The sequence below is a fragment of the Mya arenaria genome, chromosome 14, assembly GCF_026914265.1.
Source record: "Mya arenaria isolate MELC-2E11 chromosome 14, ASM2691426v1".
NCBI lineage: Eukaryota > Metazoa > Mollusca > Bivalvia > Myida > Myidae > Mya > Mya arenaria.
Window position 1 is genome coordinate 27014293 of NC_069135.1, and position 18888 is coordinate 27033180.

The 18888-nt window shown below is 37.7% G+C and overlaps 2 protein-coding genes across 16 annotated transcripts in view; one reads left to right on the forward strand and one right to left on the reverse strand.

Annotated features, from left to right (window-relative positions):
- LOC128217779 (scm-like with four MBT domains protein 1) overlaps positions 1-3707 on the forward strand; it is a 29747-nt gene extending 26040 nt beyond the window's left edge. The window contains exon 21 of the mRNA XM_052925154.1: positions 147-3707. Within this exon, the coding sequence (XP_052781114.1) occupies positions 147-284 (138 nt within the window). The 3' untranslated portion in view covers positions 285-3707. The remainder of the gene's footprint in view (positions 1-146) is intronic.
- Positions 3708-8846: 5139 nt separating this feature from the next.
- LOC128217238 (cilia- and flagella-associated protein 54-like) overlaps positions 8847-18888 on the reverse strand; it is a 69985-nt gene continuing 59943 nt past the window's right edge. For all 15 annotated transcript variants that reach the window (XM_052924229.1, XM_052924226.1, XM_052924236.1 and 12 more), the window contains 11 exons: positions 18550-18674; positions 18086-18194; positions 17389-17536; positions 16680-16932; positions 16039-16164; positions 15438-15615; positions 14755-15002; positions 13443-13707; positions 12441-12600; positions 9799-9882; positions 8847-9433 (listed from right to left, as the gene is read on the reverse strand). In XM_052924229.1, the coding sequence (XP_052780189.1) occupies positions 9305-9433; positions 9799-9882; positions 12441-12600; positions 13443-13707; positions 14755-15002; positions 15438-15615; positions 16039-16164; positions 16680-16932; positions 17389-17536; positions 18086-18194; positions 18550-18674 (1825 nt within the window). In that variant the 3' untranslated portion in view covers positions 8847-9304. The remainder of the gene's footprint in view (positions 9434-9798; positions 9883-12440; positions 12601-13442; positions 13708-14754; positions 15003-15437; positions 15616-16038; positions 16165-16679; positions 16933-17388; positions 17537-18085; positions 18195-18549; positions 18675-18888) is intronic.

Below are 18888 nucleotides of genomic sequence, written 5' to 3' on the forward strand. Positions count from 1 at the left end.
GTCTTTAACTTTATAAGACAAGTGTTTAGTTGTAAGGATTGTTTTATGCTCGGACATTTGCATCAAAAACAGAAGGAAGTACCTTCAAATAGATTTAAATGACTTTTGAAACACATTTATGTTGACATTATTTTCTATGCTACCAGGAAGTGGACGGTCAGGCGTTTCTCCTTCTGGACTTGTCCACAGTTCAAGAACACCTGGAACTCAAGCTGGGACCTGCCGTCAAACTGTGCCACCAGATTGAGAGACTTAAAGTTGCTTTCTACGAAAACTATGCGTAGACATTGAATGTGTACTCATACTAAAGTTAAGATTACTAGTGCAGGATGTGTAGCCTTATATGAGAACTACACATAAGTGTTAAATGTGTTACACATACTACATATGGTTCAGAATTGAAAAGCTGGAAGTATGTAATGCCTTCTCTCTGGATATATGTATAAGAAACTGTTCAATTTTCAATTTGAAGAAGTGTTGACTGCCACATTTTTCATGTTCATATTGACTGTTCTGACCAGAAAATGTTCTGAGTGTGCTAGATAATGATTCAAAAAAGTGTTTGAACTTGACTGTTATGTTTTCATGTTTCAAAACTGTTTGCTGCTTACATGTACATGTAACTGTCTGTTGAAAACAGAAATGACTGTTGACAGCCACCTTTTCCATTTAAATATAATCTGTGAATGTAGTTTTATTGTAAAAAGTCAGATTAAATCTAGTTTTTATAATCAATCTTAAAATTCTCAATTAGTTTTGCTCAAAGCCTTCTTCTTTTACATGTTTATGTTATTGTGATGAAAATTGTATGTGCATGCTGTTTATGTTATTCTCGTGACAATCTTGTCAGTTCTATTCTATAAAATTATCCTTTTTTTTTACAGTTTATGATTTCAAAAGATCATTCCAAACCTTTAAATGACAATTTTATTGGCTTGTAAAGATGAATACCATTTCAAGTGAAATGTATAGAAATAAATGCATACATGATTTTAAATGTTCGCGGTATCATGATCGATATATTTAGAATTATCACATGATTACACTCATATGATAAAGCTAAGCCAGAAATAGGAAACACTATCTTATAACCAAAATTTAGGTGACACCTTATTAATTTGAAATCAAAACTGTTTCAATGATATTTAGTTTTATTAGCTCACCTGTCACTTTGTGACATGGTGAGCTTTTGTGATCGCCTTTTGTCCGTCGTGCGGGGTGCGTCGTGCGTCGTCCGTCAACAATTTACTTAAAAGACATCTCCTCCTTAACCGCTGGGCCAATATTAATAAAACTTCATAGGGATGTTCCTTGGGTGGTCTTCTATCAAAGTTGATCAAAGAATTCAATTCCATGCAGAACTCTGGTTGCCATGGCAAACAAAAGGAAAAACTTTAAAAATCTTCTTCTCCCAAACCACAAGGCTTAGGCCGTTGATATATGGTAGGTAGGATCACCAAATGGTCCTCTACCAAGATTGTTCAAATTATGGCCCTGGGGTCAAAATTGGCCCCGCCCCGGGGGGTCATGGGTTTTCTCTATATGTTTATAGTGAAAACTTAAAAAATCTTCTCCTCTGAACTTACTTGGCCTAGAGCTTAGATATTTGGCATGATTCATCGTCTAGTGGACCTCTACAAAGTTTGTTCAAATTATGGCCCTGGGGTCAAAATTGGCCCCGCCCCGGGGGGTCATGGGTTTTCTCTATATGTTTATAGTGAAAACCTTAAAAAATCTTCTCCTCTGAACTTACTTGGCCTAGACCTTAGATATTTGGCATGATTCATCATCTAGTGGACCTCTACAAAGTTTGTTCAAATTATGGCCCTGGGGTCAAAATTGGCCCCGCCCCGGGGGGTCATGGGTTTTCTCAATATGTTTATAGTAAAAACTTAAAAAATCTTCTCCTCTGAAATTACTTGGCCTAGAGCTTAGATATATGGCATGATTCATCGTCTAGTGGACCTCTACAAAGTTTGTTCAAATTATGGCCCTGGGGTCAAAATTGGCCCCGCCCCGGGGGGTCATGGGTTTTCTCTATATGTTTATAGTGAAAACCTTAAAAAATCTTCTCCTCTGAACTTACTTGGCCTAGACCTTAGATATTTGGCATGATTCATCATCTAGTGGACCTCTACAAAGTTTGTTCAAATTATGGCCCTGGGGTCAGAATTGGCCCCGCCCCGGGGGGTCATGGGTTTTCTCTATATGTTTATAGTAAAAAAAAATCAAAAATCTCCTCTGAACTTACGTTGCTTAGAGCTTAGATATTTGGCATGATTCATCGTCTAGTGGACCTCTACAAAGTTTGTTCAAATTATGGCTCTGGGGTCAAAATTGGCCACACCCCGGGGCTGATGGGTTTTCTCTATATGTGTTATAGTGAAAACTTAAAAAATCTTCTCCGAACTCACAAAGACAAGTAACATCTTAATTTAAACTGGATAACATATTTAGTACACATACCAATTTTCAATATGGGCCACATACAACAATTAATAACAAATATACATATATAGATACACACGTAAAATCAAGTAGTGACAAGAGCTTAGATATTTGGCATGATATATCATCTAGTTGACTTGTACCAATATTGTTCAATCTTTGGCCCTGGGGTCAAAAAATGGCCCCACCCGGGCGGTCATGGGTTTTCTTATATATGTATATGATGAAAACTTAAAAAATCTTCTTCTCCGAAACCAAAAGGCGAAGGCCTTAGATATTTGGTATGAAGCATCGTTTATCGGACCACCATTAAGATTGTTCAAACTTTAGCCCTGGGGTCAAAATTGGCCACGCCCCGTGTTCATAGGCTTAGGTTTTCAATATTTGTATATAATGGAAGAATGTGCAATATATGACAGGTGAGCGATTCAGGGCCATTTGACCCTCTTGTTTTGAATTGTATGGATGCATTATTTGGGACTTATGTGACTCTATTTTCTATTGTTGTTGTTATTTAGGCTGACTGTACAAATGTTATCACCATCCAATGTTCTTGTCAACATTTTCTAGTCTTTTGTTGAATCATGGCAGAATGTTTGAAATGAAAAAGTATGAGAACAAAAAACATTGAATCAGGATGTCTTTTCTGGTTATTATTATTCTTATTCTGATTCTTATGTGTGGCAGAGATATTTGGAACTTCAGGCCAACAAAAAAAATCTTTGTTTCCATTAACATCTCCAGAAAGTTAGGGTAGGTAGGTAGGCATAACTTTTTTTTCCATTTTTTTTTTTTTTTTTTTGGAGAACACATTCTGTACTAAACCGACCTATATCAGGGTATATCACTATTGTAAAAAATCTAAACATAAAATTGTCAATTTTAACATGTTCACTCACATGCACATACTTTTGAGGAAAATACGGGAAAAATGTCCACACTATGGAAAGAAGTGTAGGATCAGGAGGCAAAATAAAGTCGGTCAGGTTAGTGGAAATGGAGATTTTTTTACATGCCTCATTCAACTTTCAAATGTTTGTGTTGTGTCTGATTATGTTCATTTCAAACCATGTTTGAAAGTGCAGATTGCCACTTTCAGTTATACATTGCATATTAAGAGATTAAAAACAATAATTTGTATATCTTGTAAAAAACTTGGATTTTCAAAGTAGCTGTTCATTAAACATCGGAATATATTAGGTTGATTTGTATATGTCAAACATAAATGCAGGTCATGAAATAAACTTTTGAGGTTATTATTTTTCTGTTTCTGGTTTGTTTAAGTGAGAAGTGTTCACCAGTGGGTAATGTTTTCACTGGTGAGAAGTGTTAACTAGCGAGTAGTGTTCACCTAGTCGGTAGTGTTCACCTAGTCAGTAGTGTTCACCTAGTCAGTAGTGTTCATGAGTAGTGTTATCCTAGTCAGTAGTGTTATCCTAGTCAGTAGTGTTCATCTAGTTGGTAGTGTTCACCTAGTCTGTAGTGTTCATCTAGTTGGTAGTGTTCACCTAGTCGATAGTGTTCATCTAGTTGGTAGTGTTCACCTAGTGAGTAGTGTTCATCTAGTCAGTAGTAATCATGAGTAGTCTTATCCTAGTAAGGAGTGTTCACCTAGTGGGTGGTGTTATCCTAGTGAGTAGTGTTCACCTAGTGGGTAGTGTTATCCTAGTGAGTTGTGTTCACCTAGTGGGTAGTGTTATCCTAGTGAGTTGTGTTCACCTAGTGGGTAGTGTTCACCTAGTGGGTAGTGTTATCCTAGTGAGTTGTGTTCACCTAGTGGGTAGTGTTCACCTAGTGGGTAGTGTTATCCTAGTGAGTTGTGTTCACCTAGTGGGTAGTGTTATCCTAGTGAGTTGTGTTCACCTAGTGGGTAGTGTTCACCTAGTGGGTAGTGTTATCCTAGTGAGTTGTGTTCACCTAGTGGGTAGTGTTATCCTAGTGAGTTGTGTTCACCTAGTGGGTAGTGTTCACCTAGTGGGTAGTGTTATCCTAGTGAGTTGTGTTCACCTAGTGGGTAGTGTTATCCTAGTGAGTTGTGTTCACCTAGTGGGTAGTGTTCACCTAGTGGGTAGTGTTATCCTAGTGAGTTGTGTTCACCTAGTGGGTAGTGTTCACCTAGTGGGTAGTGTTCACCTAGTGGGTAGTGTTATCCTAGTTGGTAGTGTTATCCTAGTGAGTTGTGTTCACCTAGTTGGTAGTGTTATCCTAGTGAGTTGTGTTCACCTAGTGGGTAGTGTTATCCTAGTGAGTTGTGTTCATCTAGTGGGTAGTGTTATCCTAGTGAGTTGTGTTCACCTAGTGGGTAGTGTTCACCTAGTGGGTAGTGTTATCCTAGTGAGTTGTGTTCACCTAGTGGGTAGTGTTCACCTAGTGGGTAGTGTTATCCTAGTGAGTTGTGTTCACCTAGTGGGTAGTGTTATCCTAGTGAGTTGTGTTCACCTAGTGGGTAGTGTTCACCTAGTGGGTAGTGTTATCCTAGTGAGTTGTGTTCACCTAGTGGGTAGTGTTATCCTAGTGAGTTGTGTTCACCTAGTGGGTAGTGTTATCCTAGTGAGTTGTGTTCACCTAGTGGGTAGTGTTATCCTAGTGAGTTGTGTTCACCTAGTGAGTTGTGTTCACCTAGTGGGTAGTGTTCACCTAGTGGGTAGTGTTATCCTAGTGAGTTGTGTTCACCTAGTGGGTAGTGTTATCCTAGTGAGTTGTGTTCACCTAGTGGGTTGTGTTCACCTAGTGGGTAGTGTTATCCTAGTGAGTTGTGTTCACCTAGTGGGTAGTGCTATCCTAGTGAGTTGTGTTCACCTAGTGGGTAGTGTTATCCTAGTGAGTTGTGTTCACCTAGTGGGTAGTGTTCACCTAGTTGGTAGTGTTATCCTAGTGAGTTGTGTTCACCTAGTGGGTAGTGTTATCCTAGTGAGTTGTGTTCACCTAGTGGGTAGTGTTATCCTAGTGAGTTGTGTTCACCTAGTGGGTAGTGTTATCCTAGTGAGTTGTGTTCACCTAGTGGGTAGTGTTATCCTAGTGAGTTGTGTTCACCTAGTGGGTAGTGTTATCCTAGTGAGTAGTGTTCATCTAGTCAGTAGTGTTATCCTAGTGAGTAGTGTTCGTTTAGTTGGTAGTGTTCACCTAGTGAGTAGTGTTCATCTAGTCAGTAGTGTTCACCTAGTCAGTAGTGTTCACCTTGTCATTAGTGTTAATGAGTAGTGTTGCCCTAGTCAGTAGTGTTCACCTAGTCAGTAGTGATCATGAGTAGTGTTATCCTAGTCAGTAGTATTCACCCATAGAGTAGTGTTCACCTAGTCTGTAGTGTTCACCTAGTCAGTAGTGTTCACCCAGTGAGAAGTGTTCATCTAGTAAGTAGTGTTATCCTAGTCAGTAGTGTTCATCTAGTCAGTTGTGTTCACCTAGTCGGTAGTGTTTACCTAGTCAGTTGTGTTCAGCTAGTCGGTAGTGTTCACCTAGTCAGTTGTGTTCACCTAGTCAGAAGAGTTTACCCAGTGAGTAGTGTTCACCTAGTCAGAAGAGTTCATCAAGTCAGTAGTAATTACCCAGTGAGTAGTGTTCACCTAGTCAGTAGTGCTCAACTAGTCAGAAAAGGTCATCTAGTCAGTAGTGTTCACCTAGTCAGTATCATCTAGTCAGTAGTGTACCCAGTGAGAAGTGTTTACCTAGTCAGTAGTGTTCACCCAGTGATAAGTATTCACCTAGTCAATAGTGTTCATCTTGTCAGAAGAGTTCACCCAATGAGTAGTGTTCACCCAGTGATAAGTATTCACCTAGTCAATAGTGTTCATCTAATCAGAAGAGTTAACTCAGTGAGTAGTGTTCACCCAGTGATAAGTATTCACCTAGTCAATAGTGTTCATCTAGTCAGAAGAGTTCACCCAGTGAGTAGTGTTCACCTAGTCAGAAGAGTTCATCTAGTCAGTAGTAATCACCCAGTGAGTAGTGTTCACCTAGTCAGTAGTGTTCACCCAGTCAGTACTGTTCACCTAGTCATTAGTGTTCACCTAGTCATAAGAGTTCATCTAGTCAGTAGTATTCACATAGTCGGTAGTGTTTACCTTGTCAGAAGAGTTAATCTACGCAGTAGTGTTCACCTAGTGTGTAGTGTTCACCTAGTCAGTTGTGTTCACCTAGTCAGTTGTGTTCACCTAGTCGGTGATGTTTACCTAGTCAGTAGTGTCCATTCAGTGAGTAGTATTTACCTAGTCAGTAGTGTTCACCTAGTCAGTTGTGTTGACTTAGTCAGTAGTGATCACCTAGTGAGGAGTGTTCACTTAGTCAGTAGTATTCACCTTGTCAGTTGTGTTCACCTAGTCAGTAGTGTTCACCTAGTGAATAGTGTTCACCCAGTGAGTAGTGTTTACATAGTAGATAGTGTTCACCAAGTCAGTAGTGTTCACATAGTCAGAAGAGTTCACCTAGTGAGCAGTGTTCACCTAGTCAGAAGAATTCATCCAGTGAGCAGTGTTCACCAAGTCAGTGTTCACCTAGTCAGTAGTGTTCACCCAGTGAGTAGTGTTCACCTAGTGGGTAGTGTTCACCTAGTGAATAGTGATCACCTAGTCAGTAGTGTTAGCTAGTCAATAGTGTTCACCTAGTTAGTAATGTTCACCTAGTCAGTAGTGTTCACCTAGTCAGTAGTGTTCACCCAGTCAGAAGAGTTCATCTAGTCAGTCGTGTTCACCCAGTGAGTAGTGTTTATATAGTGGATAGTCTTCACCAAGTCAGTAGTGTTCACCTAGTCAGAAGAGTTCACCTAGTTAGCAGTGTTCACCTCGTCGGGAGAGTTCATCCAGTGAGCAGTGTTCACCAAGTCAGTGTTCACCTAGTGAGTAGTGTTCACCCAGTGAGTAGTGTTCACCTAGTGGGTAGTGTTCACGTAGTGAGTAGTGTTCACCTAGTCAGTAGTGTTCACCTAGTCAGTTGTGTTCACCTAGTCGGTAGTGTTTACCTAGTCATTGTGTTCACCTAGTCGGTAGTGTTCACCTAGTCAGTAGTGTTCACCCAGTGAGTAGTGTTCACCTAGTTGGTAGTGTTCACCTAGTCAGTTATGTTCACCTAGTCAGAAGAGTTCATCCAGTGAGTAGTGTTCACCCAGTGAGTAGTGTTCACCTAGTCAGTAGTGTTCACCTAGTCGGTAGTTTTCATCTAGTCAGTTGTGTTCACATAGTTAGAAGAGTTCATCCAGTGAGTAGTGTTCACCAAGTCAATAGTGTTTACCTAGTCGGTAGTGTTTACCTAGTCAGTAGTGTTCACCTAGTCAATAGTGTTCACCTAGTCGGTAGTGTTTACCTAGTCATTGTGTTCACCTTGTCGGTAGAGTTCACCTAGTCAGTTGTGTTCACCTAGTTGGTAGTGTTCACCTAGTCAGTTATGTTCACCTAGTCAGAAGAGTTCATCCAGTGAGTAGTGTTCACCAAGTCAGTAGTGTTCACCCAGTGAGTACTGTTCACCTAGTCAGTAGTGTGCATCTGATCAGTTGTGTTCACCTAGTCGGTAGTTTTCATCTAGTCAGTTGTGTTCACGTAGTTATAAGAGTTCATCCAGTGAGTAGTGTTCACCAAGTCAGTAGTGTTCACCTAGTCGATAGTGTTTACCTAGTCGGTAGTGTTTACCTAGTGAGTAGTGTTCACCTAGTCAGTAGTGTTTGCCTAGTGGGTAGTGTTCACCTAATCAATAGTGTTCACCTAGTGAGTACTTTTCACCTAGTTGGTAGTGTTTACCTAGTCGTTAGTGTTCATCTAGTGAGTAGTGTTCACCTAGTCGTTAGTGTTCGCCTAGTGGGTAGTGTTCACCTAGTTGGTAGTGTTCACCTAGTGAGAAGTGTTCACCTAGTTGGTAGTGTTCACCTAGTGAGTAGTGTTCACATAGTTGGTAGTGTTCACCTAGTGAGTAGTGTTCACCTAGTGAGTAGTGTTCACCTAGTGAGTAGTGTTCACCTAGCCGCAAGTGTTCACCTAGTGAGTAGTGTTCACCTAGTGAGGAGTGTTCCCTTAGTAGGTAGTGCTCACCTAGTCAGATCAGTAGTGTTCATCTTATGGTTAGTGTTCACTTAGTGAGGAGTATTCTTGTATTTGGTTCTGTTCACCTAGTCAGTAGTGTTTACCTATTGAGAAGTTATCAAAAGCGATTGACTGAAAATAAAAATTTGAAACTGCTGATGATGCCACAGACAACCCTGCATATCAAACATGTTTTAAGAATAAAGCAACACTCTTTCCAATGTAATGTAAATTTATATTTTAAATATTGTCAAAAAACATTGTATCACAGAAATGCAAGGGACGGATTTGAAAAATATAAATAGGTTAACATATAAAAGTTTGACGGATCTTTTCAGATACTTATAACACTCAAAAATGTTCTGAATATTTTTTAAACAACAATTGCCTTAATTACAAATTCTAAGTTTATTTTTAAATATTTCACAAAATGACTCAAACTCAGATGCTCTATTTATAGGTTGTATAATGTTTAATTTATAATTATTTTATCTTCTCAACTCATGTTAAAGTTGAGGATTAAAGGCTGTTCTCTACTCAAGTATTGAACAAATGCTTCGAAGCATAGCATTATCAACACTGTTTGAACTTAATTAACTTGGTTATACAAAATGTGCAATGGACACAATCTTTGGGCTACACATTTAAAGGAATGTCAAACTTAAAAGTTAAAAAGTTAAAAACTAGACTATTTTAGGAATGTCTGATTTAGAAATAATTGCAACACTAAGGAATTTCCAATTTCAAAATAAACTTGACTCTTTTAGGAATGTCCGATTTCAAAATAAAGTCAACACAATAAGAAATGTCTAATTTTAAAACAGGTCTTGTCTTGACCTCAGCATAAAAGCTCAAAATGTCGGGAAAAGTTTAAGCATCCATTGAGCCAGATCAGCTGACTTCAGCGTCGCTCCAAAGCTTGGATCAAACAACGCTTCCAACATTTTTACGTTGGCTCTTGACACATCGAAAGGCAACAGCTGAAAGAAGAGGAATGAGTTTTTAAAGTGTGTTGTAGTAGACATTGGTTTATATGTTAGTGTCCCTAGTTCATTGTCATTTGGGCCCTTGCCAAAGTTTGCGTCAATTGTTTGTTAACACAAATAAAACGTCAATTACATTAGCATCATTTTGTATTATCAGAGGTATTCTGATGATTTGCTACGTTCATCAGAATATGAAATCAAATAAAAGGATAAATGTTCATTTATGAAACCCATATAGAAGTAGATAAATTTAACATCTTATTTTAGGAAATGGGTCTCAATCCTTAAACAGTTCAAAGTGCCATAAGTTAATATTATTTTTAAGTCTTTTGACGTTATTTACAAACAACAACACATACCTCAGTGACGGAGGACGCTGTATCTGGTTCTGCTGTTGAACCAAACAGGATAGTGATGTCATCGATACATTGTCGTAACAGGGTCTAAAATTCACAAGATAAAAAATAAATAAATTATACCAGAGCCCATATTTACCAACAAGTCTCAAGTCTGAGTTCAGACTCAAGGGGCAAAATTGCAAATCTTTATTTCATTGTAATTTTTCTTCTTGTTGAGTATTGAGGATGGACTAAAATGTTATTACTATTTGAAAGTGTTCAATTATATATGTTTAATTTTGTAAAACGAATGAAAAAGAGATGATCCTTTGTAATTAATAAAAGTGCCGTTTGGGTTTGAGTCTAGACTTTAGACTGTTAGTAAACATGGCCCCTGAAATTTAAGTGAACGCTGAAATATTTTCAAAGATATGTCCACTGCTTGGCCGGCTTGGAGTGTGCTGCATCTAGTCTGATGAAATGCAACCTCAGCTGACCTTCAAACCCAAGTTTTGAATTTTTGAAGCTTACAATACATGTGTTAAATCAGTCTGTTTTGATAATGTAGATACGATTTTGATATGCATCTAGTTTTTAGTTTTGTACCTTTTATATGATCAAATCTGTGCATATTTTTTCAGAACTAAGAGTAAGAAATCAAGCATCTAAGAGAAAGAAATCAAGCACACTTTTTTCAGTTTTAAGAAACATATGCCAACAGGAAGGTTTTTTTTAACAGTTATGACAGTATCAATGTAAACATAAAGGAAGAGGAATTATCACATTACTGGTTAGGGACACTTTTTGCCCGGAAATGGAGTTTTTTTTTTCTTGAATAACTCGAGAAATACTGAATATCTTCAAAGAAATTTTACACGGAAAAAGTTAAGCCCCTTGAATAGTCAATCATTAACCCCCGTTTTAAGAAATAAGGGGCAACATGGTGTATATATCCAGAATAATTTCAAATGTTGGTTATTTGACAGTGAAAAACAATGGTATGGTGAAACAAGAGGCCCAAAAGGGCCTATGCTCTACTGGCTGGGTTTGTGTGGTCAACATCACTGTTTTTGAAAAGAACCAACCTCTTATGGATATCTGAATACTGTACAAGTTTCATGGAGATACAATCAAAACTGAAGACTGTATCATGTTCCCAAGCATTTTTTACACAATAGCACCTTTTTACTATCAAGGCCCATAATCTAATCATTTCAAGGCCCATAATCTAGGCATGCATGGGCAGATCTAGCTGGTTTTCGAAAAAACCGAGCTCTAGTAGATATCCAAATACTGTACAAGTTTCATCAAGATACAATCAAAACTGAAGACTGTATCGTGTTAACAAGCAATTGTTTACACAATAGCATTTTTTCATACTATCAAGGCCCATAATCTAGACATGCATAGGCGGATCTGATTTTCGAAAGGAACCATGCTCTAATGGATATCTAGATACTGTTCAAGTTTCATCGAGATACAATCAAAACTGAAGACTGTATCGTGTTAACAAGCAATTGTTTACACAATAGCATTTTTTCATACTATCAAGGCCCATAATCTAGACATGCATAGGCGGATCTGATTTTCGAAAGGAACCATGCTCTAATGGATATCTAGATACTGTTCAAGTTTCATCGAGATACAATCAAAACTGAAGGATGTATCATGTTAACAAGGAATTGTTTACAGGCACACTGATTTTTTATACTATCAAGGCCCATAATCTAGGCATGCATGGGCAGTTTTCGAAAGGAATCAAGCTCTAATGGATATGTAGATACTGTACAAGTTTCATCAAGATACAATCAAAACTGAAGGCTGTATCGTGTTAACAAGGAATTGTTTACAGACACACGGACGTAGTATGGACGCACATACTACGTACACATTACCATCGCATAAGCTCTTCTGGCCTTTGGCTTTATTACCTCATAGTGAAGTGATCACATTGGTTAATTATAAGACACATATTAAGGTTTGTAACAAGGGGTTAAACACTACTTAAGTCAATTTCATTGGGCAATTTTGTAAATTTCAAACAGTTTGTCAATTGAATCTATTATAAAACCACAGAAGGTATTATTCTGAAGGATTTGATACCTCTACATGTGGAATATCATTCCTGTCAGAAGCCAGCGAAGGCTCAGGCAATGTGGCTTGCTTTAAATCACATTGAATTTATATTTATAATGATGTTATAAATGCAATTTAAACATAACCATTGTAATAATACATAGCATCATGTTATGAGAAAATTGTCAAATGTAAACTTTAACAAATAGCATAGATACACAAGGGCACAGTACACTCAAGCCAGCTCTCAACTGTTCCTTTCTTGGTGACCATAAGGTATAATTTTACAAATATTTAAGTCACTAAACAGATGTGTGTGTGTGTGTGTATTGAAAGTCATAGTGGAAATGTATACCAAGTTTCATAACATTTTGATCTTTTTTGAGTCATGGGCAAGGTGATTGATTTTACATGACAACAACATCAACACTGTCAACAACGACACCAAAGTTTCATCTTTCTGGCATCTCATTACAACAAATGTTTAAGCCCCTCTTAAGTTAAGCAAATTACATGTATGCATATCTCAGTAAATGTATTAAAATTTCCATAGAAAATCACACAAATAGTTAACTGTAACAAGTTACCTCCAATGTTTCATCTTTCTGTCGTTTGGGAGACAATGGCCGAAGTCTCTCCTTAGTTTTCCGAGACTTGACTGTGGGGGTAGGGGAGGGCTCCACCCCTCTTTTCTTACCCTTCCCTGTCGGTAGATACACCTCTGCACGCTGCAGCAACACTGCTAGCCTAGGACAAGACAGAAAATAATATAAAAGTGTTTCCCATTTTATTATAAGACAAATATTTACAGTGCTATTTATGATCAACAAATCAAAGTTGTAATATAGGGCTTTGAAACCAATTGCATTAAACAAAATTGTTAATAACAATAGAATTCCTTTATCTGATAAAAATGGGCCTAGAGTTTAGAACTTTGTTACAGTCAACGAAGTTGTTAACTTCTTTGTTGTTTACTTAAAAAATTTAACTTCTCTCGAAATGTCATGGATACACTTGTGATCGTCAGTATTTATAACAAATCTTGTGCTGTACTTGTTTTATTAAAAAACAAAAGTGATCAATGATGTCATTAACCACAATGTTAACTATAACTTAGCTTTGCACAATCGGCCCGGCACATTGTCAGGGTATAATGCACATTGTTTAGGTCACAGAAACTTTAAGAATCAAAGAATATACCCAGAAAAAGATTACACCACTGTAAGGCTATGCATGTTATAAGAACATATTACTTATACTGTTAACATGGTACAATAATTACTGAACTTAAGTCTTTACACAACTAGAGTGCCATGAAGTGAACCCCAATGTTCCTGTTTGTTTTTTTCAGTGCAACAACAGTTATATCTTGACAATATTAGAACAAGGGTTAAGGGCCTTGCTATACATGTGCGTATTGTCTCTGGAAACATGTGTACCAAGTTTCATTTGAATATCTTTAACAGTTTTATAGCCTTGGTTTATGTTTTTGGACAACAAGACGCTCCTGACAAGGATAATGAGCTTTGATGTTACCTCAACTTTTTTTTTTTTTTAAACATACAAGCTTTGTACAGCAAACAACAAACCTGTCATGAAGGTCATTTAACTGTGACATCTGAACCCACATTAGTCTGACGGCTACATTCACCGAGCCTCCACTTTTCATGTTCAGGGCGTACATCAGTAACACCCGACTCTCAGGTCCCATTGCCTCGGGCCTCAGTGGGTCTACCTCCTCGAGTGAGGGCTGGTACCATTGAAGCGTGACCTCATTATCAGGCGGTGTGGTTATGGGTTTGTCTGCCGGCTTCACCGGGTTCCTCTCACTGCCTGGTGGTGCAGGGGCCATGCCTGAAATTCAAAAGGTTGCAGGATTGTGTTAAATATTTGGTATGGGATTTGTCTCTAGATTAAGTTGATAATATTATCCATTACATTTGCAAAATTTGCGACAACAGCTTTAAACTGGGATGAATGATGCCCTAGTCTATTCATCTGTTCTAAAGGTACATACATGCACACCGTTTGACCTTTTTAAGAAGCCATGAGAAAGTCTTAGTCTATATTTATTTCAAGAAAACACTTTCAATTTTCAGATTATACAAAGTTTGAGCATAATCGAAGGATTTACTGTACCAATAAAATATGTGAAAAGTGGACAAGTATTTGCACAAAACAAAAAAATCACAACAGAATTGAAAAGGAAGCTTATACTACAGTCAAACTCCGTTGGCTTACATTCTGTAGAAAAAATTGGTCCTTTACATCCAGTTCAAGACGAGGAAATTGAACCAACTGGGTTCAATTGTATATTTTTCTTCTGTCCCACTTGTGGGGCTAAAACCCACCACCCTTTTGTGTGATAGGCAGACATCTTTACCATTAAACACACACACTTTCCGTCAGACATATTAAAGGTAACATTTGGAAGCCTCTGATGATGCTTTCAAACTTTCAATTTCTTTGTCAATAGTTAAAAAGAGAAACATTTTAATATTTAATAATGCTATATATGAAAACCATGCAAAAGCCATGAAAAAAACCTTTGTTGCTTTTTTGCTCTGAAAATATCTGACAAGCCTATAACTAATAATTAAATGGCTTATGAAACACCTATTTGTACTGGTATGTGTATATATGGACTTCTTTTTGTGAACTTAGTCATCAAAGTCAGTGTACACTGTACACGTTTTAAATGACATTTACAAGAACAAGAGGAAAGTGATTTATGCAATAACTGTGAGTGTACACGTACACGATTAAAGAGAAAATTGCACAAACAACTTTTGAAATCAACTACAACTTTTACCTGTATGGGAAGCTACATGTGTAGCTATGCGTACAAGTTCACACATACATTGTGTTTTGAAACCTCTCTATTGATTATATTTAACAAACCTTGTAAGAACTCAATATCAAACTTCAGCTGAGTTTCATTCTCCAGGTCAGCAGGATTGGTCAGGTTATCAGGGTAGCTCTTGTACACAATATTCAGCTCTGTGGGCTTTTCAGCCGTAGGGGCAAGGTCAAGGCCAGCCGGTGGGTAGACAGCACAGCAATCACTGCCATAAGGTTTTAGGTTCGTGCTTAAGTAACTGTGCATGCGAGCAATCCTTGTTGTCCAGGTGCCGGAAAATAGCATTGTCCTGAAATATGCATTGTAAAATGTCAATATTATATTTCATGTTCAATACATTTGAAAACACGTTAAATGAAATCAATGTCTTATGCATATCATCAAATATTGTCTTGAAGCTTTTACAAGCGTGTGTGGAGGAACTGTCTTGGAGGGCAAGGCGGTATGTACATATAATAAAGGCATTAATGATGAATATTTTTCAATTAATGAAGGCTTTAGTTCCAAATAAATGCTTAAAATTGAATTTTAAAGATGGTTTAATGACATTGAAAATGGTCGACTGCTGCTTGAGCAGACTGTATAATTACATACTTGGTTTGTATGTATGCTTGCCTGGCCTATACTATGAAACACTTAAAAACGAGGAATCAACCCTTTAATATTATTGACAAAGTGGAAGAATGCAAATTTATATCAATTTATGAGTTCAGCATCCTCTTACCTGACAACATCATGATTCAATGAGGTATCACACTCAGCATGACTTATAAAACCGAGGTCAAAGTCCGGTCCAAGCTCCCCAACATTTCGCTCCCCGCTCGTCGGTCGATCGTCCGGCTGCACGCTGGAAGCAGATATCGTTGAAGTGCTGGAGAGCCTCTGAAGAATTGTCTGGTAACCTGGTAAAAACAACAGTATTTCCATTCTGGGTGTGGCTAAAACCTGATGATGTTATCAGTGAAATATATCCTTGACCCATGTTTAAAAAAACTAACATTTTCTGTTCAGCCTACTATCTTAAGTCTGATCTTTTGTATTGTCTTAATGTAAAAAGAAGAATTCAAATATTCAAGGACTGTGATTTCTAACTTATTTGTCATTATAATCCAACTCTGCCATCATAACTTATATCATTTATAACCATGTTTTTTTTATTAGATAAAAAACATACTATGCTAGTCGGTTGATCTGTGGGATTGCATAACTTGATGGCCTTCAGTCCTGTGTGACTGTACGCAAGCAACTTGAAGTGATACAACCCCACAGATAAACTGACTAACATAATATTCCCTATCTATACTCAACAAAGAAGACTGAATTACCTAGGAATTGTATCCAGCTGAGGTCATTTGCGGCTTCTCTGGATTTCTGTAACTGCTCCTCGTAAGTGTCAATGTGTTTGACCTCCTGGGCCTCTATCAGGGGGGCTAATTCTTCCTCTATCTCATCTGAAAACAGAGTAATCTCCCATTTACTCGCAAAATAAATTGAAAAGCTAAATAAGATGCTGGTTGCCTTCCTGGCCTTCTTTAGGTTTCCTTGTTTAACCTTTTGGGTCTCAATCAAGGGGGCTAACTCCTTTAACTCATCTTAAAACTAAATTTAAGAGTATTTATAGAAAATGGATAGTTAAAACAGTATTTATAGACAATGTCTAAGTTAAAGAGTATTGAAAGACAATGGCTATATTGAAGTGTACTCAAAGACAAATGCTAATTTAAAGAGTATTTATAGACAAAAACTAATTCAAAGAGGTTTTATAGAGAATGGCAAAGTTAAAGGGTATTTATAGACAATGTCTAAGCTAAACAGTGTCAATATGTTTGGTAAATTGGGCTCATGGCTGCTGTACATTCTTTATACATTCTGTTACTAATACAAAAATAAATTTGAGCCACTCCTAAGATCTTTGTCTGTTCCCAGACTTTTTATAGATGTTCTGCATACGTATACCAATACTTACTCTTATACACTTTCTTCTTCTCCCCAAGAACATATGCCCCAACAAGATCCAGGGCTGCAAAGTCCGGCATCTCCTTCTGAGCTTCATCTGATAACTTCTGGGACGTAACGCCTGTGTCCCCAATAAGGAGGATCCTGTTACGTTGGGTGTTTGACACAGCTGCAGCACACCTGATCGCCAGCCAGGCTGCTCGTCTTTCTTTCTCCTGTTCGTTCATGTCATCTTTTGTCTTAGACTTTGACTTTCTGGGTGACTGTAGAGGAAACATTACATTGAACATTATCAGTATTTGAAAAATCATTCTTTTTTGGTAGCTGAAAAACAACTAATGCAAATGAAAACAAGTCAGTGAAACCCATGTAAGAATTCAATGGAGGGTTATTTAACAGTTATTTATATTGAATTGAGCATTCAAACTCACACTATTGCATGTGCGTATGCATGTGTACATTATGTGTTGTTCACATGTTTACGATTTGTATTATTATAAACCCATTGAATATTTTGAGCATATATGATTTATTATCATCATTGATCATTGTTTTGTGTAGATTTTTTTTCTATTTTATGCTTGAAAATAAATCAGGAAAAAAATAGGGAGCTAAGCACAAGACATTTAATAAGCCATATAAATTAGACAGATTACATCCGTCTTGCAATAAGCACTCAAGATACATGTTTGTTCAATCTACAAACAAAAGAGCCTCACCTTCTTCTTGGTTCCCTTGGAAGCCAATCTAGGGGACACATCTTCCCCACTTTGAGCCCCTGGGTCGATGCCCCCCTCCTTCATTGTTACCCCTCCGCTACTGTACAGGTACACAAGGGCTATCTCCAAATACGCCTGTCTCATTAACCTGTGGAAAATAGATTATACACAGTGGATCACACAGGAGATCTATAAATAGAGGTGACCTCTTAAGTAGATATACAGTCAAACCTGTTGGCTAGAACTCCTAGGGACCAGCAAAAATACCTCAAGCCTTAGGACATTTGAGCGGAAATGCTTATCTTCTGTTTAATCAGTAGAAAGAAATTGGTTCTTTACATCCAGTTCAAGCCAACATGGAAATCGAGCCAAGCGAGTTTGAGCCAACAAAGTTCAACTGTACTGTTGATGTATTTCCTGGGGTCATTTTTTTTGCAATAGCTTGATTCAGCTAGGTTTAAACTTCATGCCACCAACATTTAATAATCATTTGTTTAAGTTTGATTGTGAAGACAGCTGTAAGCTGAAATAAATCACCCTTGAAAATTTCTTTCTTGGTAGAAACCAGTACTAGTATCACTTTAGAGTGGCCATGAGAAAGTTACCCTGGTGGGGTTTGAACCCATGACCTCTTGGGTGAGAGGGGGAAACCACATCCACTAGACCACGCCCACCAATAATACAATTAAATCCCTACCCAAGGTTATGGTCAGTGGCGTGTGAAATCTTGATGGCTCGTATCAGGGACTGGGCTGCATTTCTGGACTGGAACTTGCCAAGGTACACTAGCATACGCTGAACCTTACCTGGAAATAGAAATACTTGTGTTATTAGTTTTATTTAGTTTTTGACTACATATAATAGCAGCAGTGATATTTGCTTGAGTCTATTTATTTGGTAGAATCAAGTGCTGTTGTTCTAAGAGAATATATGAATGTGCACCTAAAAATACAAAACCAGTTTTTGTTAGAGGCCTACAAATATACCATCAGACCGCCTTAAAATGGTAAAGCATTTAATTATCACTTTTTACCCTTGTTCACTGATACTTGTGAAAGTTCAAGGGCAGACATCAACACTCCAAGAGCATCTGTCCACATAACAACTGGGTCAAGGTCACTCTAAGTTTACATAGCTGAATGAAACTGAGAGAATTCTTACCAATGTTGAGCAATAATTCAGCTTCTAGGTAAGCCTCCCTGGTCACTGATGCTTGTGAGAGTTCAAGGGCAGACATCAAAACTCCAAGAGCATCTGTCCACATGACAACTGGGTCAAGGTCAGACCTAGATGAAAATGACAGTGTGAAGTTTAGAAACATAGATTTCCAAATGGTTTAATTTAGATAAAAACACCAAATGAGCATCCATCGTTAGGCCAAAAATGTGTTTGTTAAGTATCTATAGTTTTTAATTTTAATTTGAAAATTAAGGTCAAGGTCAGTTTTTGTTCTCCATGAAATGAAGTGCTGATTACTTGTATTAGTTGTTAACATACCAA